Genomic DNA, 24,630 nt, shown 5'->3' with positions numbered 1-24,630 from the left:
GACTCCTGCAATCAATTCTTTAAAGTCCTTAATACAGATCCCTCTGCTAAGGACCCATGTCTCAAAATTTTCTGGATTTCTAGGTATAGTAAGAAACAGACTTTTCCTACTAGAACTCAAGTAATTTACTAAACTGTTTCTAATACTGCATTGTGACTCCTTAGGTGAATGACTTGCCTTTACGAAGCTACATATACAGAATATATTGACTAAGATCTTGGTGACAGGTCTGTGTCACTACAGTCTACCAAGAATAACAGCCTCTCAAGAAAAATGTGACTGGTGTCAGTGCTTGCTATGCATAAAATTTGATCTGGGTAGAACCAAACCAAATGAGGTTTAGGAAAGACATATATATTAGAAGATAGGTGGAAGAAGTGACCTACAGTATTTTTTTCAAATTCTGAATTAATATACCATTATATTTCTCTGCATAGATATATTATCCACTCATTAGGAGCTATCTCTGTCATATAAATGATGAAATGAAAGTCTCACTTCAACAAGCATGGCCTGAATTTTGTTGTGATCCTTGCTCATTCTGACATTGACAAATCACTGCAATGAGGCCTCTGTAACCAGAAGGCATTTCCTGATAATGCTTTTTAGTCATCTCACACTTCAGAGTTTTGTGCTTACCTGAATTATTCTTTACATAAAAGTGTAACTTATTCCCATAATATGAGGAGCATGGAAAATGTGTTTGGCCAATGCATGTGTATGCACACGTAAGAAAGGGTAACTGATGCAAGTACATGGTTCTGCAGTACTGTTTTAAAAGCATTGATTATCTGCATCTAGGTCCCCTACAAATAAAAATAAAGTTTCTTAACAGAATTCTGATATTTCTAAACATAACTTGGAATTTTCTGAGGACTTTTCAAGTTTATATGTTGAGTAAATTAATAGGTTTCATAGAATATCATGAGTTGGAAGGGAATCACAGGGATCATTGAAGTCCGGCTCCTGGCCCTGCACCGGACACCCCAAGAATCACACCACGTGCCTGAGAGTATTGTTCAAATGCTGCTTGAACTCTGTCAGGTTGGTGTTGTGACCACTTCCCTGAGGAGTCTGGTCCAGTGCCCAACCACCCTCTGAGTGAAGAACCTTTTCCATATATACAACCTGAACCTCTCTGGACACAGCTTCTGGCTTTGTCACTGGCCACTACAGAGAGGAGATCAGTCCCTGCCCCTCCTCTTCCCCTGAAAATTAAGCTGTAGACTGCAATGAGATCTCCCCTAAGTCTTCTCTTGTCTAGGCTGAAAAGCTGAGGGACCTCAGCCTCTCCTCATGTGACTTCCCCTCACCCCATCACCACGAGTGACCCAGATTAGAAAGATGTGGAGGGGGCAACGTTGGTGCACTGCTGTGATCACTGTGGCATGTCCTCTCCAGCACCAGGATCCCTGTGGGCTTTGTGGCTGCTTGAATGCCAACCCTAAAGGAATCTTAGTGCTGAGCCTGAGGTCCCCATTGCTGTGGGTGATCCAGGTTAGAAGGGTGTGGAGGCAGCAATGCTGGCATTCTGACATGCTCTGCTTTGCATTCCTTTTCCTGCCCCACTGTCCCTGGAGCTGTAGACTTTCTGACTCTGAAAATATAACCATAATGGCAAGTTGAAAGCATTATGATAATATCAAGAAGCATGAAATGATTCAATGGATGTAGTTTTAAATTATATTTGACAATTGGGTATTCTTTGTCTGATCTTGGGTGACCTTCCTCCAATACCCATTTTTTGTCACCCTGCAGGATTTTCCAAGGCCATCATCATCTGGGGACTTCTGTATGTTGAAGATGAATTTGCTTTTTTCTAATTCTTGATCTCTTTGGTAGTTTGAAATTTGGGTTCTTCCTTGCCCTTTGTTTATGTAAGAATGTCCTCTGCTTCTGTAAATCTATAATTGAATTGCTTTCCTGAAGTGTTATAGGAAAGAATAGGATTAAAAAGTAATGACTAGAAATGGGGAGAAGTGTTTCATAAGTTAAGGTTTTGATGATTTGGCAGTTTAATGTACATAAACCTGATAATGGTCTTCCTTCTAACTTTAGTTTTTTAACATTTACTTAAGAGTGTGGTCCTTTTGTAGATACACAGGGCTCTGTGGTGACCCATTTTTAAGACTAAGTGAAACTCAATAGCTGTTGCTAAGGGCAATTTTTCTTCTATTAACTAAGAGCAGAGGTGACCTAAAGGTGGTATGAAATAGCCCTAGAAATCCCAATATTTAAATAAAAGAGTTAATTTCATGCTTTACATCCTGCAGTCACCTTTTATGCTGATTGTCCTGTAATTCTCCATCTGAAGCAGACACTTGGATATAGAGGGAGAACTGTCTGCCCGCAGAGCACTTGGAAACCCTTAGACTTTGCAGTACTTGCTGTTTTCTTTGCTCTTTAGACACAGACTAGGCTTATACACACTGACTCTGAAAACAGGATTTTGGCTCAGGGACTAGATAAATTTAACCTGGCCCTAGTGGAGATAGCAAGAGTTCACTGAAAGCACACTAACTATTGCGGGTGAATCCAGATGTGACCCCACTGGCACTGGCACAGTTATTGAAGGAGTTTGTGTACATGGTGGTGAGGGTGTAGGTGCCATCTTCTGTGGTCTTCAGAGGCCCAGTTGAACTTTCATTAAATTTAGCTGTGGCCTTTGCTCCACTGTGGCAGAAGGGAAGATTTAGCCCCTGTTTAGCAACAAGATAAAACTCCTCAGTGTGGGTTTTAGGTGAAAGTTCTGGGTTTGGTTCTTCATTTTTGGTTTGTGGGGTTTTTTTTTGGTGTTTTTTTTTTTTTTTTGAGTAAGTGTGTATAATATAATGTGTACTCAGTCCAGTTTCTTGAGTCTAGAATGAAATGTGTCATAATCTCTATGATCTTATCTAAAGGAAAAATCTGTACAGGTTTCTTAGGATCTTTCAAATGCAAGTGAATGGCCAAGAATAGGAAACGTGTAGTGAACCATGAAAATGCTTTTTTGGGGTGTGACAGTTAAAAAATTTGCAAGAGGGAAAGTACAGGCATCCTCTCTATGCAACTCTGGCATTGTAGTCTCTCTTGAAACTCTCAGATTGCCTATATTTTGTGAATGCCTCAACACAATCTTCAAGAGCTAGTAGACTGTATTTACTGCACAGCCACAGAAATGTGTTTCAATACTTGTTGGTTGTTCAAATACCCATTTATAAACATCACTGACCATCTTTCATTATGAAATGTTACAAATTAACATGGCCTTTAAAATTATTGGCGAATCTGTTCTCTCATGGTAATCAGTCACTTCTAAAGCACAAGCTATAGCATCTAATATATAATTCGTTTCAGTAGAGGCAATTATGTTGATTGCAAAATCCATCAGAATACACTGGCTCTAAAAATAAGTGTATAAGGCAGTCCATATTTAGCAAATTGAGGTTATTAATCAGACCCTGTTCCTTGCATATCATTCATCCCCATGGTGAGCATTTTGCAGCACCCTTGTCAGGGAGTGGCAAGCAAGGGAAGGTAGGCAAGAACTGGGGATGGCAACAGTGCAGGCAGGAACAAGGTAGCAGCATGGATAAGCTACAGGGCAAGTTAGAGATCTATCTACAACACAACTCAAGCCTGTGCCAGGGGGAGTAGCTAGGCTTGAGCACAATTCAAGGGCACAGGCCTCAGTGGAACCCCTAGATGGGCTCCTCAGTGGAATTACAGCTCCTTGGTGTACTGAGGACCCTGACCAGGATCTTTGCAAGATACATAAATCGAGAGCTATATACAGAAATAGATGGAGATCCTTCCTGCAGGCTGCACTTCTTGTGAAGCTGTAAAAACACTGTCAACATATGGGATTGGAAAAGCAGACACTGTAATTCACTGACATTCTGGGAGATCCTGACTCTGCTTTGAGAGGGAAATGGATTGACATCTTCAAAGTCCGGCTACTGGACGAGTACAGTTACTTCATGTGTGCAGAAAAGAAGTGGTGCCTGTGAAAGGTGGGAGCATCCATATTTCAAATCTCATTGTCCTAAAAGTCAGAACAAAACCTCACTACTCTATATCTTCAAATGATCTGGCTGAAAATGAGGGTGGTTTCACATTCTTGCTTTCCAACATGCTCCTGAATTTTTTACAGATAAGCCAAATAATGTGATAGAGAGCATAAACTAGTGAAGACAAATTCCTGAGCTGCTGCCAGCTTTTCGTGGCAGTACAATTAGCTGTTAAATACAGGCTCAAACATGCACTTTTATAACGATGTAATTGTGAGCACATAGCAATGGCAATAAATTGAGTTAGAGTAGGAATGTCCTCCAACACTTTTTCTCCTACACTAGTGGATATGCTGTACTTCCCACAATACTAATTTTTCCTTGGGCATATTCTACCTTATTCACAGTGGCACATACAAACATTTCGGGCATAAGGAATCCAAGCCACAGGTGTTTTAACCATTAGACTCCTCTGAAGGGGAAGGGATTTGGATATTTCAGTTTAAAAAAAGGGAGATTAATATAGCTTTTTGAGTCTTGGCCAAGTTATGCTCATAATAAAAACCAAACATCTTTATATGGACTCTACTATGGAAAGACGGTCATCAAAAGAACCCTGCAGGAAAAATAGCTGCAGTAGAGTTACACAGTGAAGACACAGTATTAAATTAATAATGTGTCAACTAATTCATCTCCTGGTGGTTTCTCTGGTTGTTTCTCTGCTGTTGAAATACTATTATCTAAAGATCTTTGATGAAACCTATCCTGACAGAAAGATGAGCAGTCAGCTACCTCTGAAAAAAGAATTTTTGTAGGAGGTAGCAGGAAATGTAATCCCAAAATTTGCCCACAGTGGGACTCAAGAAAGAGCTAAACTAACTAAAATTGCCTGTACTGGGACTATAAGAATGTGGTTTAAAAGTTTTGATCAAGTGCAGGAACAGGGAGCTTTTTTTTGTTTCTGTTCAGGTATTCAATTGGTAGACAAATTTTGACCCCTGGAATTCTCAGAACTGACTACACACTTATATAAAGTGTGTATTTTATTGTTAATATTTACAAGGGCTTAGGAATTTTTTTGTTGTTGTTCAATGAAATAACCAGTTTTGAAGGAAAAGAGAAAAATGCTTCACTGTAAAAGAAGCTAAATGACAAAGACCTTCTCTCTCCTCAAGAACCTCTTACAAGTGTACTGATTGTGAATGCAACCTAGGTACAAATGCCCAATATTCACCCCCCCATCTTTTTGTGATGTTTCAGCATGCATGCCAATGCATTAGTGTAAGTGTATAATGATATTGCAATGCATGAAAGCTACAGAAACTGTCTGCTGTATGTGACATGGATATATATCTGTCTTTGTAGATTTTGTAGACACAGAAACTGCCTTGGAACCAGGGGGTATGTGGGAGAGCAGGGAATAGGGAAAGAGACAATAGCTGCTTATGAGAGTGGAAAGTGAACTGTTGTGAAAGAAAATAGACCAAATAATAATACATGAAAAGAGGAGAGGAAGAAAAGTCGAAAATTGCATTAAAATATAACTAATTTTACTCAAGTAACACCTTTAATTGCAGGTAGAAGTGCTTGTCATCAATTCAACTAAAAGAACATTCACTGGAGTGGGTTTGCATGCATTTGCAGGTGTCTTGCCAGGAATAAATATTTCCATGGAATCTTAAATTATATTTTACTAACTTAATATTCAAACCTATATGTAAAATGAGCCCCTCCTTCTTCCTAGTTAGGAAGAATTAAGTTCCTGTGTGAAGTTATTTCCCAGAGGGGCTTTGCTCCTGTAGTAGACCAGCTGGCAGTCAGGGAGCAGGAACATTCCTAAGCACAACCAGTGACTATGGGCTCTTTTTGCTGACTGTAAAGATGACAGATAAGTTAAGGTTTTATTACCTACTCTGATCAAAAGATTCATCCATCTCACATGAGCTGTGCTCTGAAGTAATGAAGTGGGTAAGTATTGCACAATTAGGAATTGTGCTGCACTCATTATCTCACTGGTGGGGGAATCTGTAAAATATTCAGAGTTGTTTGGAAAGTATTTGCTGCTAAATAAAGTCTATTGAAAATGTACTTCAGCATTTTATTACCAAAGATTCTGCTCTGTCTTAATGAAGTGGAGGAAGGACAAGTCTTCTGAAGGATTTTTTGATTTATAAAATAAATGAAATAATATGTTTTGTTGTATGTAACAGATGACACTTTTTTTTTTCATTTTTTGGTCTCACATTATTTTCTAGTTTAAGTATCAGTTATAGCAGACTAATCTGTATGAGACATGAATTTTATTTAGAATTATTTCTTAGCTGAAATCTTCTTAGGTTGAAAGTTTGTGTTTTCTAAATATAGAGTCAAAATAAATAAAACCATGTATTCGTGTTCTTACAGTCCTGTTTGACTAATACAGCAGCAGCTCCTGCTAAAACTCTTATGCATTATGATTTATATACAGACAGTTTGAAAAATGTCTTTGCCATTTTTCTTTAATGCGCTAGTTCCCTGGCCATTAAAAAACCCTGACCTCAAGTACCTCATGAATTTTGCACATGATGTCTGTTGCATAAAGCAGATATTATTATTATTTAATGAACCTATGTATCTGATCCATCATTTCAGTTACAATCCTGGTAGCCTTGATCCCACATTTAAAGCTTTCTAGAACAAAGGGAGAAATCAAACCAAAAAAAGCTAGCTTTAAACTAGACCTGAAGCTTTTATTTCTGATCTGCCATGTTTGTGAGATAATAACAAATTCTGTTTATTTTGTTCTGTTCTAGCTGTTTACCTCTGCAAGCGGACAATGCAAAACAAAGCAAGGCTAGAACTAGCAGACTATGAAGCTGTAAGTAAAAAAGCAAAAAGTAAATTTCTCTGCTGGGCCTGATGAGCCTGTGAAATAATGTGAAGCATGAGAACTGTGGGCACTATGTGTAAAAATCTATTAGTTATCCAATTCTTCCAGCTTGTGGGTGTAACGCTGCTCAGTCTTAAATGGCTTTTGAGAGGTGATAGTGAAGGCTAACTGGACGAGTGCTGAGATTACAGTCCATCTCTAATCTTACTCTGCTAAGATCCCCATGCCAGGATCACAAATAACTTCACAAATCCCAGTTGCACCGTGAGTTTTTGGAAGCAGTTGTTCTCTACACCATTTAAGGTTTGAATGAAGGATCCCTGACAACATTTCCAAAAGCTCTTGATAGAAGTAGAAATGTAAATCTCATTCTTTATAAGTGATGCTGACACTTGAGCCTTTTCCCATCAGCTAGATGAGAGGCAAAGAGGGTCAGACTAGAGCATTCCTACTCCCTGACAGTTGTGCTGTGCCTCGGGCAAGGTAAGATAATTGGGGCCAGGAAGAGCTTGAAAAAGAGGGAATTGGAAGCAGAAAGATGTCTTGAATTCCAACTCTACCCCCAAAAAGTTCCTGAATTTTTCATGAGACTGTCAACATAAAATTCACAAACAGCCGTGTCTCTGTGCTGAAAGCTGTCCAGCTGTGCTGCTGTGACCTGATAGCAGGATAGTCAGCCAGGCCTCTCGACACCCCAGATAGTCCAGCCACAGCACCATGCTGACACACTGTATTGCTTCTTTTGGCACAAGCTTGTTTTTCAGTGTACTGCACTGTGGGACATGCATAATTTTATACTCTCATGCCTTAGAAAACTCCCCTTCAATGTACAATCCATAAGAGCCTTTCTGGCTCTAGACCTCTAGAAAGTCTGCGGCATAATTTTATACTCTCATGCCTTAGAAAACTCCCCTTCAATGTACAATCCATAAGAGCCTTTTCTGGTATGGACAAGACCTCTAGAAAGTCTGCTCTTCTCTTTCCGTAGTCTTCATTTTCAGTGAGTATGGCACAGAGATATGTTTGCAATGCATAGAAATATAGTAAAAACAACACTTTTGTTAAGAGGACTGCATACTGCTGCTGATTAAGCTGGGGAGAGATTTAGAAAGCTCTGTTGGAGGCAGTGAAAATGTTCCATCATCAATGGCAGAAAGAATTTTGCAATGATTTTATAAATTTTCTTCCTGTTATTATTAGCAGGCTGTAGGATAGATACATTTCCTGTACAGTATTGAAGAACTATAATCTGCATTTTTAAAAATCGAGGATAGCTGTGGAGGTTTGCCTATACTACCAAAAATGGCAGCCAACACTGTTCAGTGGAAACCGTTTGCAAAGATGACTGATGAAGAATTGTCATGTGGATCATCCAGAATGGAGATAACTGCTGTTATCTTTCATTGTTACATACTTTCAAAACAATGATGTTTTTTTGTACTATTTCAAAATTGCTAAGATAACACACAGTATATAAAAATGTTTCAGAAATCACATGTTCTCCTGAAGGATGCATCTACCCTTTTCATCAGAATTTCAAAACTAAAATAGTCGAGGCATTCAAAAGTATTCCATCTCATTGGGTGTCAAGAACAAACTTTGTATCAGACAAGTAAGGTCCATTTCCACTGACACATATATCATGACTTTTATTACATTTTTGGTGAGGGGGAGGTGAGGACAGGAGTGAAAGATAAAGCCTGTACCTATTAAAGCGTAAATAACTTGCTAGCTAACCCACTAAAATTGTGATGTATTTGCAGGAGAGTTTGGCCAGGCTACAGCGAGCTTTTGCTCGGAAATGGGAGTTTATTTTTATGCAAGCTGAAGCACAAGCAAAGTAAGTTCCTTTGGAGATGAGCAATTTTCATTTTGCATGATTTTTTTGAAGCGGGCGGGAAGTGGTTGGACGCATTTTGTCTTTAAAATTACTGTCCTCAACACTGTTTCTTTTAAATGTCCTATGACATTGACAGGGTTGACAAGAAGAGAGACAAGATAGAGAGGAAGATCCTTGACAGTCAGGAGCGAGCGTTCTGGGATGTGCACCGTCCGGTGGTGAGTGCTGGTGGGGCCACTGGCTCTGTGAGCAGGGCTGCTGATAAATGTCACCTTCTGTGGAGCTTTGGGGAGCCTGGGCGCAGCTAGTTAAACAGCAGTAGGGTGAGGGGTTGGGTCTTGCTTCCCTCTTTTAAGGATCTAAAGTTTATATGAATCTGATATTGCAGACTTCAGATGTGTGTGCATCCAGTTCATGATTTTCAGTGAATAGATGTGTTGTGCCTGCTTTCTTGAATCAGAAGGTACCTGTCTTTGACTATTATAATCTCAAAGGTTTCCTGGGGTATGAGTCACACAGCCAAAATTATCAGCATAACTAAAAATACTCTTAAATAAGTCTGACTATTTTTCTTTTTTAGTCTGCTTTTTTGCTTGCTAAGTCTTTTAACTTCACTCTAGTTATGTTTCCAAGCTATTTTTGAAGTGCATAAAGATTAGATATTGGCTTTGAGCTGTGGGAGTCACTGTCTAAACAAGATTTGTCTGAGTTCTTTGTCAAAGTCCATCTGAAACAAAAGTTCAAAAAAGAAATTTTCTTACATACCCAACTATATTTGAGTGCTAAAATTATGAAAAAAGAATGTCAATTATTACAAAAATTCTGATTAAACTGTACTTGTTTTTTTGCTTTACTACAGAGCAATATTGAGTTGCTCCGAAAGCTAGAGTTAAGCTTTCCTTTTCTGTTTATGCCGTTTGGTATCATTACCAATGGAAAAATATATGAACTACATATTTTGCTCTGACACTGGGGAAATCTGCTTTTAGTGGGGGAAGTAAAATTAGGTGATGACACATGTGGAAGATTAGAATGAAATGAGAAAGTTCAAATAAAAAATAATAAACTTGATCATGGTCAGCTTACATTTGTGACTGTGGAACTGAAGTGGTTGCAGAAGCAATGGATTTTTAGGTAGGATTTAGAATGTCAGGTAGTGAAAATAACTTGATGTGAAAGTTTCCAACCACAGGAAAGAGATTCAAAAAAGATTGGGATGTTATTGTCTAATCACTGACATAAAACAAGGAAGGAGAACAGAAAGCAGTTTTCCATCTGATGTAGGTTGGAGCTACAAAGGGAATAAACACAAAGTATCTATGGACCTGAGACCTGTGAAAGTGCAGAGAGTTTTTATATTTGCTGCAGAAATGGATCTAAAGGTTTTGAATCTGAGAATGAGATGTTATTTTCAGGTTTGGAAGAGATGAATTGTTCAAGCTTCAAGAGAGTAAAAGGGACCAGGAGAAGAGGAAATTGAATCTGATTAAGAGCTTTGGCTGAACTGTGGATAAATCTGCCTGGTCCAGCAGATGTTTTTAATCTGGCTGTAAACATACCTAGGAAATATCAGAGGCAAAAGACTGGCTTACAGTCAGCAATGTAGGCTCCTGGCTTTAGAAGATATAAATAGATGAATGGATAGGTTCAGTGAAATAATATTTTTGAAAACACTGTTATGAATTTACTGTCACAGTAAAATCCAGAAGTTTCTTTTGAAAAGAGCAAAGGATAAAACACAAAAAGACTGAAAAGGGGAGTGTGATGCTAGAGCTAGTTACAATTTGTAATGGACTTTCAAGCCTCCAAAAAGCTTCCCAAAAATTTACAGAAATGGTGCTGCAACTCTGGAGAGCAAAATTTTTTTAAACTGTTTTTTAAGGTGATGTTTGGATGAGATTCTGTGTATAATGCTTATTTTTATTTACAGTGTTTCACCTTTTGATAAAAGTTTAGAGGCTAGGGGCAGTGACAACATAGTTCAAAATCCACCCCAATGTAATTTTTTTTTCACTGAAAATGAATTTTGAGGATGAAATGTTTCATTATTTTTGGTTGGTTGGTTGAAAGTGAGTAAATAAATATTTTTTTCAGGGTTTTCTTGCAAGCATCCTGGTCCTTAGTTGTTTTATTGCTATATTTGTTACCTACCCAGCTACAGTACAGATACAGAAGATTCCCATGAAAAAATATAAACTATGAATACTAAATTTGCATTATATTTCAACTTTAAGTTGATGAAAGGACCAGAAGAGGGAAGCAAGTCATCATTCCTAAAGGACAGTGCAGCAGTGCACTACAGGAATGGGAGACATGAGAACAGCTGTATTGCAGTGGGGACAAGAGAATGGCAGTGCAGAAAAAGAGGATGATTAGCTCTCAGAAATGTCACTGTGACTCATAGTGTTGAAATAAGGGAAATTAACCAAGATTGGACATGTGAAGAGGATTTGCCTCAAAAAACACCTTTTCATAGGTCCCAAGTCGAAGGAAACCCTGTAGATGATTACAGAAGTTCTAGAAGATTTATGCCATAGTCTGACAGACAAATTCTTGAAAGTCATTATGACTGTTACTTTTGATTGGCTGGCCCATAATTTTTTCCAGGGTCTTCAGACTCAGATGATGTTTGCAGATGAGCCAGAGGAATTGAATTTGGAAAGGTTTATTCAAATAATCATCTACTGCTCAGTTTTCTTCCGAGAGACAGTTAAGAGAACAGCTTTGTTATCTCACTGTTGAGCTTCCATTCCAATGTTTATTTAATTGCTGTTTCCCTGTGGGGGTGTTTTGGTTTGGTTTTCTTTTTTTTTTTTTGGTGGGGGGAGGAGAGTGGATTTTGTTATGAGTATTTCAGGGTATGTGGAGTGCAATCTTGGTAATTTCTGTAAATCCCAATTTCTGCTTTATGTAGAAAAATCTTACCTTGCAGTTAGAAAGAGTATGGCTGATAGATAACTGCAGCCTGCAGAGACATTCCCAAACAATATTTAATTTTACTAGTTCAGATACCACCAATAGAAAAATCATGGAAATTTTTTTCAGGGAGAGCTGTATAAAATCCCTTGCAATCCTGAGCATCAGGCCTAGGAGGAAGTCCATGCTGTTATTTCCAAGGTAGAGCCAGTATCTGGCATAGGTCTGAGATTAGTATTATTCACATATAGTGATGTGATTTCTCTTTTTGATGGCAGAGTAAACATATCTTGAAAATCTTTCTCTTCTTTTCACCTGCCTAGGAAGTGTATTATTTTCATAATTTTGAAACTTCTGTTGATAACAGACTGTGGAAATAAGCAAAAATTGGTTAGGAGGATTAAGGTGTTAGTCAGAAACAATAACAAATCAAGCCAAATTGTGGAAGTGAGTTACTTCTAGAAGAAAGAAATTGAGAAGCTGCTTTTGTTCAAAAAGAAATGTCATGCTCCTTATTAAAGTCTTTGAAAGAGAATTTGTTTCATCTTTCCTGAATTATTATCTCTTTTTAAATTCCATAATCTTACACTTGTTAAGAAGGGACAAACAGGTACTAAAACAGTAAATCCTATAAAACATTCTCAAACCCACACTAAATACAGTCAGGGCAAAGTAGCTGTGGCTTGCTCTAAAATTAACTCTTTTAGGTAACAAGTGAGACAGTTGATGTCTTGCTGCTACAAATAATTCACTTTTCTTCCTGAGTTACATATTCACGAAATAATACGGCAATAATAAAAAATTCCTTTTGAGTACTTGCTGAGATTCACATTAATTCCAAAGATAGTGGGGGAAGTATCCTTTTCTTTGAAAGTCACCTGTATACTTTGTAACTGTAAAAACTTGAAAAAGCATTTCATTTTCTCCAATGCCTCTCTGACCTTTGTCATCAGTCTGTGTTGGTTGTGTTACAGTCACATGTAGCAGGTTTCTGTGCAGTTGTTTTCAAAATGAAGATGGGAAATACATAACAGATACACTAGAAAACTGCATTGGCATGAGTCCCTCTCCAAAGTTTAAACACTGGCTGTGGTTTAGTCATAGTGTGATTTGATAAAGCATGAGCATGAGTCAAAGTGTGAGCTCGTTCTTTCCTTCTGCCATTTGTAACTTGTATTAAAACCAATCTGCAGGATTTCTATTCCCATTGCTGTTAGTGCTTTGCTGGTTTATGGTGATTATTTTGGTTCTCTGGGGGAAAATGGATATAAAATATTGATAAGGGTCATACTTAATGACCTTCAAGGTCTATTCCAACCTAGATGATTCTATGATTTTATAGAAAAACAACAACCGAATTTGTGTGATTTAATACAGGACAGAGAAGTATCTGGGGTGAGTATGTCTGGATTTGGGTGTTCCTTGCCATTGCTTCCTAGCACCAAACTAGGAAAACAGTGTTCTTCAAATATTTTATACTTTGTCACATATCCCACACCTTTTGCTTCTCTCTCTTTCTGAGATTCTATGTCCATTAATTTAATTTTCTCTGTTTTTTTTTTTTTTAGTTGTGTTTTAAGTGGTCTGAACATGACCCTTGACACCTGGCAGATAACATTACCAGGAGTTGAGGGCCCAGGCAGTGGTTTCTTCTGTATTTTAACAATCATTTCATCCTGTCCTTCAAGATCAACCTCAGAGAGTTGTCAAAACAGTGACTTTACTTTGGATAAGATGGTGCATGCCTGCATTTCATACTCAGTGCTAGACTTTTCTGGGCCAGTCACTTGTTTAGCCAGAGAACACTTATCTCTGCTTTTTCATAATATTTTCAGAAAATTATTAATGTCTTCAGAAAGCAAATGTGAATCATGGCATCCAACTTCTCTAGTGATATATATACATATAATTTTCATGTTTTCTTTTGCACCTGTTTGACCATATATCCTCTACAGCAGACAGGGAATGCAGCCAAACCAGGAATTGTCATTCTCAGATAATTGCCCTTCTGGTGATGAAACAAAGCCTTTTACAATGCTTTAATTTCAAAAAATGGTTATAATGTTTATGATCCATACTTGCATGTGCTTGAAGCACATATTTCTAAGCCTTCTAGCTGGCCTGCTAAGATCTTTGTGGAAGATTTTGTATTCACATTATTTAGTATTTTTATTTAGTCGAATACTTGAGTAAAGATGGGGTAGATGGGGAAAAAGAAGCAAAGTTTCTTGCAAGAGTGCAACAAAATGAATTTTTGGAAGTTAAAATTGAGAGCTAACAACCTGTGAAATAGTTAATTGATGAGATGGTGGAAGGACGCCAAGAAAAATGATACGAAAATATGGTTTTGATTAAGACCCAGTTCTTTGTGAAACTAGGAAAGTAACCTGAAGAAGTATAAGGATTTTTTTAACAAGTGCTGTGTTTATACACTGATCCTTGTATCTGTGGGAATGAAATTTTCTGCTTTAATCCAAAGCATTTTGAAAAATGATCTTCTTATAAGTGAAAAGGCATATAATCAATTTCTAAATGTCACCCATGTTTGCCATCAACTTTTTCAGAGATGTGTTAGACTTTTTTGTTGCCACTTATTTTCAAGTGAGTAACCTAAATTTCTTCTGTATGGAATCTGTAAAACAGCAGTTTTCTGTGGTTTTGGTAAAAAAAAAAATAAAATTGAGAAAGCAATAATGAATCTAAGTATTTAGCAAAGGGGCAAGAAAACAGAAAAATTTTACAAGTTTCCTTGTGCAATATTGTCACAAATGCTGGAATCTTCACAAACACAAAAATCATTTTAATACAGCCCTAAGTAAAATTAATACTACTGAAACACCATCTGAATAAATACAATGGATCTAATTTCTGTGCAACAATTTTTGATTCTGAAGACCAGTGACCACAAATCTGAAATGGTATATCATAAATTAAAACTAATTAGAAATTAAATCACCTTGCAAAAATAATTAAGCATAGAACTTCAATGCAGGAGTATTTTCTTGGGTACAGCTTCTTGTTTAACTTCATATAACTAGTCTCAAGAATTAATTTTTTAACATCCTTTTCTTATGCATTTTGCATAATTGTAATTCTGTGACACACAGACTACTAATGTTTTTTAAAAAATGATCAAATCTTGTTCTCTTAAGGTGAAAGTTCAGCTTTCAACAACATCTGACCTTAAACAACCAAGTATGTGAGAAGATAAGGATCACTGTCATGGTTGAAGATATTCTATCTCCTATGGATACATTTTATGGTTTCATTTGTTAGTATAATATTCCTTGAAAATTTCTCTGTGTCTCTCTTTTTCCTGTTTCAAACAGGTTGTGTGCACAGGCAGTGGGATTCCTCATGTGTCTGATACTACTCAGGGAAAAGATCTGAACTCTAGTTTGAGAAGACAAATAAGTATGAAGTAGAAATTGGTAGAGTGCAGGTTTCTTTATTTTGGAAAGTTTCAAAAAAACTTTGAAATTTTAAGTGATCCTAAAGTCTAGATGAAGTAAGTCTTCACATCTCTTAGTTTGAAGTCATCTGGGTTTTACCTTGCTGCAAACATAATTAGTTTGATCAAACTAATTGATCAAATGTCTCTTCTTTATCTGATGGTGTTTGAACCTCATTTGTCTTGTCCAAATAAGGGAAACAACTCATGGTTGAACTTTTATCCATTAATTGCACACCTTTCTGTGTTTTGATTAGGTCCATTGCAGAACAACAGTGGAACTACTGTTATTTTGGTAGTAGTCAGCGATCTCCAAATCAATCCTTGAATAAAGGATGTATTGATTTCACTAATTGGTCCAATGGCAATTTTTCTCTCCTCCATGTGGAGCTCTCTACAGTATGCTTAACTTATGCATAAATGCAAAATTCAATTTCTCCATCAACATATTTCTAGTGTATGACACAGTAAGGTTTATTGCTCATTCATTTTAGATTAAAAAATATGTCTGTAACTTTTTATTATTTATTTCTGTTCTTTAATGAGTCAAAATAAAATTAGCTATTGACTACAAGTATAGAGCATTTAAATTCATTCTATGCTATCTGCATAATTCTCTACTAAAACCTTCAATGGAAGAGAACACTTAATCCTAATGAAGGTTTTATTAATTCTTATGAACTAAGACAATCCCTTCCTTTGAAGGAAGAATCTCAATAAGATTTTACATTGAACATTCTGTGGTCTGAAATATCAGTCCACTAAATGAATAAGAAAAAATGAAAAGTTTTTATTTACTTAATTAAAAGCCAGTAGATTTCACATTATTATCAGCTGATAGCTGGTTTTAGCAGTTGAGATGTGTACAACTAATTTTTTTCCATTATCCTACTTGACTGTAGATCATTATTTTCAGGTATGTTTGCAGCATATTGACAGATGTATTGCATGTTTTAAAAATAGATTTGTTTTAAGAAATATGAAAAAATTTGAGGTTATTCTATGCAAGTCCAGTTCCAAGTTGTATTCACTTACTTCAGTGTCACACCAAATCCATACATTGCAATTATTTACCCTATTCTGAGTTCCAAAAAAGGTAGTATTTAGAAGCATAATGCATACATAATGAAAAGACTGTAGATATTGAAAATATCTAATGAGTCAGTAGAAAAAGCAGGTTTTAATAACTTTGCCCTGATTATCTGGCAAATTTATGAGGCATTTAGAAATAAATTATGAATCATGCTTGTCCAGAATCTATACTTGAGAATAATCTTGGGTTGGCTTCCTGAAAATTATGTTTCACAGGTGGTAATTGAAAGATATAGCTGTACTTCAGAGAGGAGGTAATTTCTAACAGGCAGGAGTCTGTAGGAAAAGCTAGTAACATTGTGAGCTAATTTTAGAAGTTTGGTCTGGAATTGAAGGGAGGTGAAGTCTTGCTAGGAGCTCTTTCCAAAGTAGTCATCAAACTCACATACTTATTACAATTTACATTTGCGGTTGCTGTGGCTGTTGGACTGCATTCCAAATGTTGGTCTCTGTGCTTCTCATTGGAACTATGATGCGAGAGGGAACTCCCCAAAAGCACTGTGGTTTAATAGCAGGTGCTGGAAGTCCAGTCACACTGCTTGTTTCTCAGTCACACAACTGAATCAAAAGGGCGTGTTTTCAGAGAGATTGTTGTGCTAAAATTCATTGTGCAGCATCTTGGACTATGGTGCTACTACAAGTAGCGTATAATAAGATAATTTCATGTTTTTACACTACTGTATATGTGTATGAAACTCTAAGTACTATAATATTATATAATACAATCATTAAATAGCTAGACCAACCCAATTTAGTTTAGAGTTTGTAGTTACGGGATTATGCTGCGTGATGAAAAAAAATTTACCACTTGTGTCACAATACTTAAACTCAGAATAATATTTTCCCTCTTTCTTCATCTGCTGACTTACTGGGATCTTGTTACTAGAGGAGTTTTCAAGTCCTAGTGCTCACACACTTGATTTCTTAGAGGTATTTTCACAGAGCTGCTGAACCAAATGGAAATAGTAATTAAAACATACACTTTTAGGGAGGATCATAAAGTTCATAAGAGTGTTTCAGATTAGGTACACCTAGCTGATTGTAAATTACCCCATGATTAGGTTCTGCAGTTTTAAGTAACAGTATCTTTTTCTAATCAAAAGGAAGTGGTTTCTAGTCCAGTCCCTGGGATCATTGGTTTGCCTTTGCTGCCTTGGGTGGTATAACAGGGGCTGGTGAGATCTCCCCTAGCAGTACTCTTAGCACATAGTCCTATGGATTTGCAGGTTCTGGCAGATTTGGCTCCTGGGTTTATTTTCTTCATCTCTTAGTTGAGGCTCATTGATTTCTAATTATAAAGTGAGCTACATATTAAAAAAAGTGCATTTTCTGAATTTTTTATCTGAATTTGAAATTTTGCTGTCCTTTGACTGGGCCTTAAGAGAACAACCATTTTTCCAATTCTGTAAAAAGACCTGGCCACTGGTACTCAGTATGTTTGGAATGTTCCTCTGCGACTTTCTGTTGCACCAGCAACATTTTTAATAGTGCAGGTCTTGCACTGGAAAAGCCTCTTTATTTGTTGACCCTGAAGTGTATAAAATGAGGTAAAATCCCAGAATACAGTGATAATCATTACTTAAACCTCAGCTTTTTCTTGTAAACCTTAGTGGGTTCTGCACACTCGAATAACTTCCATCTCAGTGAAATGAAAAATTGGTGCAGTGCAGGAGAATGTAGCCTGTGTTTTCCTTTATGAGAGCCTCAATTTTAGCCTTTACTGACAACTTACTCAATATAGGATTTTAATGTCTCCTTTGATGCTAGATTATATATGGGAAAAAACAGTCTTTCCCACATTACCAAACTGGCTATTTTTCCAGCTGAGTGCCACTGATATTTTTTCCCCTCATTCCGTTATTTTGTAATCTTCCACTTCTTTTTTATAATCTTCTCCCCTTGATTTTTAACTATGCACTGTTCAGATAGCTGCACAAGTAAACTGGAATAGAAAACCTACAAATAAAATGAACTCTGCTGTTCTGCTTATCATTCACTGCCTAATTATCTTCTTTTCTCTACTTTAGAAAGTGGTATGAATAGTTCCTGTTGAGGGTTAGAAGATGCCTAGAAAAATGACAGGAATAGCAGCAATGACAGAAATAGCAGAATAGACTGTTGCAGAATCCAACTCTAACATTTGACACTCAGAAAATTTCAAATTTTAAGCTTACTCTTTTGCGATAATCTTCTATTTCACATAATGTGAAAGAAAGATTTAAATCTCTGCTTTTTCTTTATGCTTGTGTGTCTGACTTTTCTATTTTCCAGTGAGAGAGACAGTCTGTCATGTTTGTACCCAGGTCCATAATTTAAATTTAAAGTCTTTTAAATTCTGAAAGCCTGGAGATCTTAAAATTTAGTATTTTCCAATTACACTTAACAAGTTAGACCATGCCTGCAAAACAAATAAAAATATCTGTTTCACAGTGTATTGACACTGAGATGCAATGAAAATTCCTAAGGTATGTGAACCAATCTACCTTAATATTTACTGCTTTAATGAACTCTGAATTTATGGGTGTGCATATTGAAACGAGGTAATTATTTTAAATAGTACCTGTGTATTTTTAGCTAAAGAGAGTGTGAAATTACATTTCCTTAAATCAACCTGAGGTTTGTTTGCATGGGTTGAGTGCAGCACAGGCTGCTGCAGGGCAGGGGCAGCAGTAAGGAAGCAAATACCAGTCTTGTTTCCACTCTGCTGTTGTGGGATGGGGAAGGCGGAGAGATGAATTTCACACCAGTGTGAATACTTGATTAGAGTGCTCTGTAAAGTGGATTATCTGAATTTCACTCCCTTCAGCTTGTGAAGAGTAGGCTGCACCACAGAAGTGTAGGCTGAGAGGGACCTCTGGAGGTCTTCTAGTTCAACTTCCTGGCCAAACCAGTGCTGACAATAAGATTGTCCAGGCCCTTGGGTTAAACAAGCTTTGAAAATCACCAAGGATAGACATTCCACAGCCTCTCTTACTTTTATTGTGAAGTATATTTCTTTACAGCTGACTGGAAATTCCTTTACTGCAATTTCAGATTACTGTCTCCTGTCCTTGCAGAATGCACCTTTGGGAAAGATCTATCTCTGTAAGCCCCCCTGTAGGCACAAAAGGCAGCAGTTAGCTCTCCCTTTTTGCAAGCATAAAAAAGTCTGTTCCTCCTGATTTTCCCATTTGAAATATATTTCTTGTGTTGTTTGTGGGGCTCAAAGGTAGTCTTGGTGTTCCAGAAGTTTCCTTTTGATGCTGAGTAGAAAGAAATAAACACTTTGCCTGCTGGCTGAGCTGTTGCTCATGCAGCTGGGTATGTGGTTTGTCTGCATTGCTGCAAAGAGATACTGCTGACTCATGTTCAGCTTCTCCTTCAGATCCTTTCCTACAGAGCAGCAATCCAGACAGACAGTTCCCAGCCTATCAGAATGCACAAGCTTATTCCCTCCCACATACAGGGGTATATTTGTCTCGGATACACGAAAACTTCTGGTTATTTTGGCTAAAATAGATTCACAGATAAATTGCCATCTTCTTTGTGAAAGATAAAAAAGACATCAAAACTTCAGCTGACCTAATTATAAATATTAATTTACTCTCTATTGAGCATTCTGCACTTTCTAGAATTACATCATGTCAAAGAGATTTTGATACAAAAAAGGCATTAACAGATGTTGATTTGGGGGCAATAAAAAGGACACTTGGAGTGTGCAACTTTGTACAGCAAGCAAACTATAAATACTCCATACTCTGCACTGCTTGGATGGAAATTTACCATGGTTCAAGCATGCCATATTCTGTAAATAATTAATTCTTCCCAAGAGTTGTTACAGGTTTCCTAAAATTAATACGCTGTAGCACTATTAGAAGAGTCTAAATAATATATTCACTGTTGCCACAGTTATCAGGGATAGAACATTAAGATCAGGTGGATTTTTTTTTAACTCAACCTCCTCTCAGATGTTTGTTTCAAATGCTGGTCATAGCCAGATCGAGGCAGGTAGGTTCTGGTTCCTCCTCTGCTTACAGACAAGGCTTCTTCCTTCTTTTGTGTTTCTTAGCAGAAGCCTGGTGTGCATCCTCCTAGACAGCATCAGTAGAAAGTGCTGCTGCTTGGGATTCATGCTAACCTTGCTATCCAATAATTGAAGTAGGGATTGAAATTCCTCTATATGTGGGGTTTTTTTAATATTATTTCTCTGTAACCATTTATATCAACAGTGAATTTATCACAACTGTCCTTTGATTAATACAAGGGCATTTGTACTTTGAGATAAGTACATGCTAATAGATGGATGAAAAAAACAAAGTGAATGTAAGACAGTTTTTTGATCAGATATTTAAAAATTGATGAGGACCAGATTCTGCCCTGGTTATGATCTTGCTGTATGATAATTTCAAGAAGGTCACAAGGCTTTCCTCTCTGTGTTGGGGGGGAAATTGTTTTCACACAGAACATTACTCCTGAAAGAAATAAGCACTCTATTTACTCATGTAGAAGACTCCTCAAGTCTTCCAGGAAATCCGTTTGAAAACTATTTACAGTATTAGTATGCAAATTATATACCACACACTAAATGGGATTCTTGCAGCAGAGCACTCTGACAGGCATCTCACTATTTGAACTATGGTAGTACAGTTAAAAAAACAACACAAAAAGAAAACACAGCTGGATATAATTGTATTCAAACACATACTTATTATGTTAATGAGGGCATACAAATAAAATTAAATGTTGTCCAGCAAAGGTTTTCCCACAAAGGCTGAGTTATTTTAGCAAAATGTTCACATAATGCAACTTTTTGTGTTTATTGTAATTGAAAAGATGTTTGATATTTATTCCTAAATATTTACAGATGAAATTTGGCAGCATCAGAAGAACAATAAAACCCATCTCATATCAAGTATAATTTAATAAATATACTTCAGCTGAGAAGAAAACATAAATTATGTCCCAAACTACATTAGATACTCCCAGTCACAATTTAAATCAAATTATGGGAATACTATTGTATAGAGGCAGTGATACATGTCTTAAGCTCCTGTTGTTACCCCAGGTTGTCAGAATAGTTGATACATCCTTTAGCCATCTCCCCTTCTGCACTGAAGCTTCCAGATGCTTCCTTGCCTCTGCCTTCTTGGGGCTGCTCTCCTGTCAGCTTCTATTCAGTCCCACGTTGGTCCAGCTTCTGCCCCCACAGCCTCTCCTACCTGCCCCTGCCTGAGCATCTTCACTTCAGTGTTTGAAACAGCCAGGTGTCAGTAAGAATCCACTAAGTGCTGTAGAAGGTCAGTACTGGGTTGGGCCTCTTTGCAACCAGAAAAAAGTGTTGCCCTTGTTTTGTTTCTAAAAGTCTCCCAGAAGTTCTTGTCCCCCTTGCATCAATCCGCACAATTCTGGCATGTGAGTTACCTAGGAAAGTTGCAAGATCTGTCCATACCAATTTACTTCTGGTGGGCTAGAAATATTTAAAAATAAGAGGCTTCAGATGGGGTTTTATGCCTTTTTTCCCCCCTCTCCATTTTTAGAACATGCTTAAAATCATAACTTCAAAGCATGCTTAAAAGCAAATAAACAAATAAAAGTTTGTGCCTTATGTAAGTGTGCCTGCTATTCAAATTGTTACATTCAAAGGCTGCAGATGTTGTTAAAGTCTCTGCATTTTCACTGCCAGCTGCTGCTGTAATCCCGAAGCAGATGCACTTGGTACTGTTAAACTTTATATCTCAGTATACTGCCCTGGGAAATTGCTTTCTTCTTTTAAATTGACCATCATGCAGAACTTTGTGTTTTTCAACCTTTTTCTTTGTGATTTGCAAGTTATTTCTAAGTTCAAAATTTCCCATTTTTGTTCAGAAGCACAAAAGGTACTGTTCCAATTCTAGTGTGTCAGGTGCAGTCTTAAGAATGTCTATTTTTATCATTAGCCATGAGGAGCTGTTTTGTACTTCAAATGTTATATGATCAAATTCACACTAATTTGCTTCTTTAAAATAGAAACTTATTTATTTATTAATTTTAAAAAAAAACATACTGGATTTAAAAAATCAGTCTGTTGTTTAGAAAATTCTCCAGAGGCAAAGTAACATTGCACTGTGTAATGAAAGCTATTTTTTTTTTCGCCTATACAAGAAACTTTTAAAATGTTGTCTTATTAAATTTACAGTCACATCAAGCATTGTCCATTATGATAAGAAGACAGAGGTTGTATCATTAGAGCACAAATAAGTCCAGCTTGGCTTTTGGGCAAGTAAATTCAATATCTAGCCACTTCCATTAAAAAAACCAACCCAATCTACTTTCAGTAAAAGTCTGCTCCCACTAGAGAGCGGATTTTGTAGTTTCCACTCAGTGTCAAATGTAATCCTTCTAAAATCAATAGATAAAACTCACCTGAGAGCAAAGTACTTATTTTTATTTGTTTCCAGCAATGAGTGAAGAACAGATTTACACATAGATTTTGTAATTAGAGAGAAGTGTCAAAGGAAGATGAATTAGGAGAAACTACAGTGCTTGTGTGCTTTGGGAGGCCATAGAGTTGTGAGAATTAACCACTGAAACCCAAAAATGACGTGTTGAGAGTAATTTTATTTAGACTGTCAGTCTTCTGGTTAGGCTGCAGAAGCCCATTTTGTTGTTTTGGTTTGGTTTTTTCCTTTCTTTTCTGGAAGAAACAAAACCTTTTTTTTTTTTCATTTTATTTTAAAACATGATCCTCTTTAAAAAAATTGACCCAAAAAGCAGATGCTCCTGAAGAGAACCTGAGGTTAACAGCTGAGGTGAATATTTCACAATTCTGTTCATTTTATCTCATTAGGTCAGCCATGCTCCTTAGAGGGATATCTAGAAAGTAATGAATGGCTTCCTTGGCAAAACCAAAGCAGAAACTGACTGGTTTCCATTATCTTGGCAATTTATTTTATTTCAATTTCATGGTGTGGAATTTATTTTTCAGTCTTGCACACTGAAGAGGAGTAGCTCAGAGAAGCTCCATCACAGATTTAGCCTTTTGCTTTCCTTTTTCTTTTAATAGCCTGGCTGTGTAAACACTACTGAAGTGGATATAAAAAAATCATCAAGAATGAGAAATCCACATAAAACAAGAAAGGTAAGTATGGTTATTATATCAAAAGCAGGAGGTGGAGGAAATTTATAGAATGGATTTCCATAATTTCTTAAAGCACATTTTTCTTACAGCTGCAAGGAGCAAATACATGAAACATATGCTAAAATTTCATAAGCTTTTAGATGAATTAGTATTAACAAATTTGCTAATGCTAAGTGAATGCTATCACATAAGATTTTGGAGAAATACAAAGAGATTTTGAAGATAAAATTAATTTTTGCATGCTTTATTCATGTTATTCAGTAAATAACATTAAAATGTTTCTGTCTGTAATAAAGGAAAAAAAAATTAAAAATTCAGCATAAACTCTAACAGCAGTTCTTGTCCTGGTCTTCATGAAAAGGGTGTCTCTATATTACAATTATGCCCAGAATGGATGACTGGAAATGATGGAAGAAACTAGCTCTATCTAAATTAGGTTGTAATCGCAGTGTAACTTCTCTAGGGATGTACAAATGGATTGACTCAACACTTTTAAATCCATTGCACCACAACCATGTAGACTGACTCCCACTTTAAAGTGCTTCCTTTGAGGTGCATTTGCATGTTGGCCCATAGGAAGATATGTTTTAAAAAGGAAAGTGGATTTAGAGAAAGTTTTAATTTAGCTTCTTTATGGTACTGAAAGGTCCAGATTAATGTAATTTATGAGACAGTAATTTCAATTTTGGAAGTCATCCAAATAATCTGTGAGTTAGTGTACCTCTCAGGATGCTCCACCTACCAGTCATCTCCACTTACTGTAATAGCATCTCTCAGTGTCATTCCCCACGTTTAGTATGATGCTAATATAGAGACCTAATAAAAGTAGATCCTTGGTTGTGTGGCTTTATGGAATTGTTGGAGTTTGGGAGTCTTCATTTTACACTCTAGTGCAGAAGCACATTTTTATCTGAGAGCATGGGTTATTGCAGTTTCTTTAGGTAAAGAGGGTCTTGGCTAACTTCTTGAGCACAATGTACTATGGGTGTGTGTAGAAAGCATTGTCTGAAAGCAACCATCGTTGTTCCATGTTTTTTTTGCATAGTCTGTCTATGGCTTACAAAATGACATCCGAAGTCACAGCCCTACACACACGCCAGTGCCAGAGACTAAGCCACCCACAGAAGATGAACTACACCAAGAGGTTTGGAACATAACTACAAACACGTATTTTTAAAATAACTTTTTTAGGAAATAACTTTTTAGGTATAAACCCAAAAATTATTGTAACTGGGAAGTTATTCAAACAGCTGTTACACACATTTATTAAACCTTTTTCTAATCTCAAGGTATATGGGTTTAGGCATGTAACTTCCTCAGAAATAATGAGACAAAACCTGAACTTTTTGTGTCATGTATTAAACACCTAAATGCAGT

At 36.8% G+C, this 24,630-nt stretch overlaps 1 protein-coding gene across 12 annotated transcripts in view; it reads left to right on the top strand.

Annotated features, from left to right (window-relative positions):
- RGS7 (regulator of G protein signaling 7) overlaps positions 1 to 24,630 on the top strand; it is a 258,434-nt gene that overhangs the window by 194,136 nt on the left and 39,668 nt on the right. For all 12 annotated transcript variants that reach the window (XM_039707030.1, XM_039707019.1, XM_039707022.1 and 9 more), the window contains 5 exons: positions 6,782 to 6,846; positions 8,622 to 8,698; positions 8,835 to 8,916; positions 23,179 to 23,253; positions 24,299 to 24,397. In XM_039707030.1, coding sequence (XP_039562964.1) covers positions 6,782 to 6,846; positions 8,622 to 8,698; positions 8,835 to 8,916; positions 23,179 to 23,253; positions 24,299 to 24,397 — 398 coding nt within the window. The remainder of the gene's footprint in view (positions 1 to 6,781; positions 6,847 to 8,621; positions 8,699 to 8,834; positions 8,917 to 23,178; positions 23,254 to 24,298; positions 24,398 to 24,630) is intronic.

Source organism: Passer montanus, unplaced genomic scaffold (assembly GCF_014805655.1).
Source record: "Passer montanus isolate IOZ18808 unplaced genomic scaffold, ASM1480565v1 scaffold2, whole genome shotgun sequence".
Classification (NCBI taxonomy): domain Eukaryota; kingdom Metazoa; phylum Chordata; class Aves; order Passeriformes; family Passeridae; genus Passer; species Passer montanus.
Note: the sequence above shows the minus strand (reverse complement) of the source record. Positions and strands in the feature narration are given on the sequence as shown.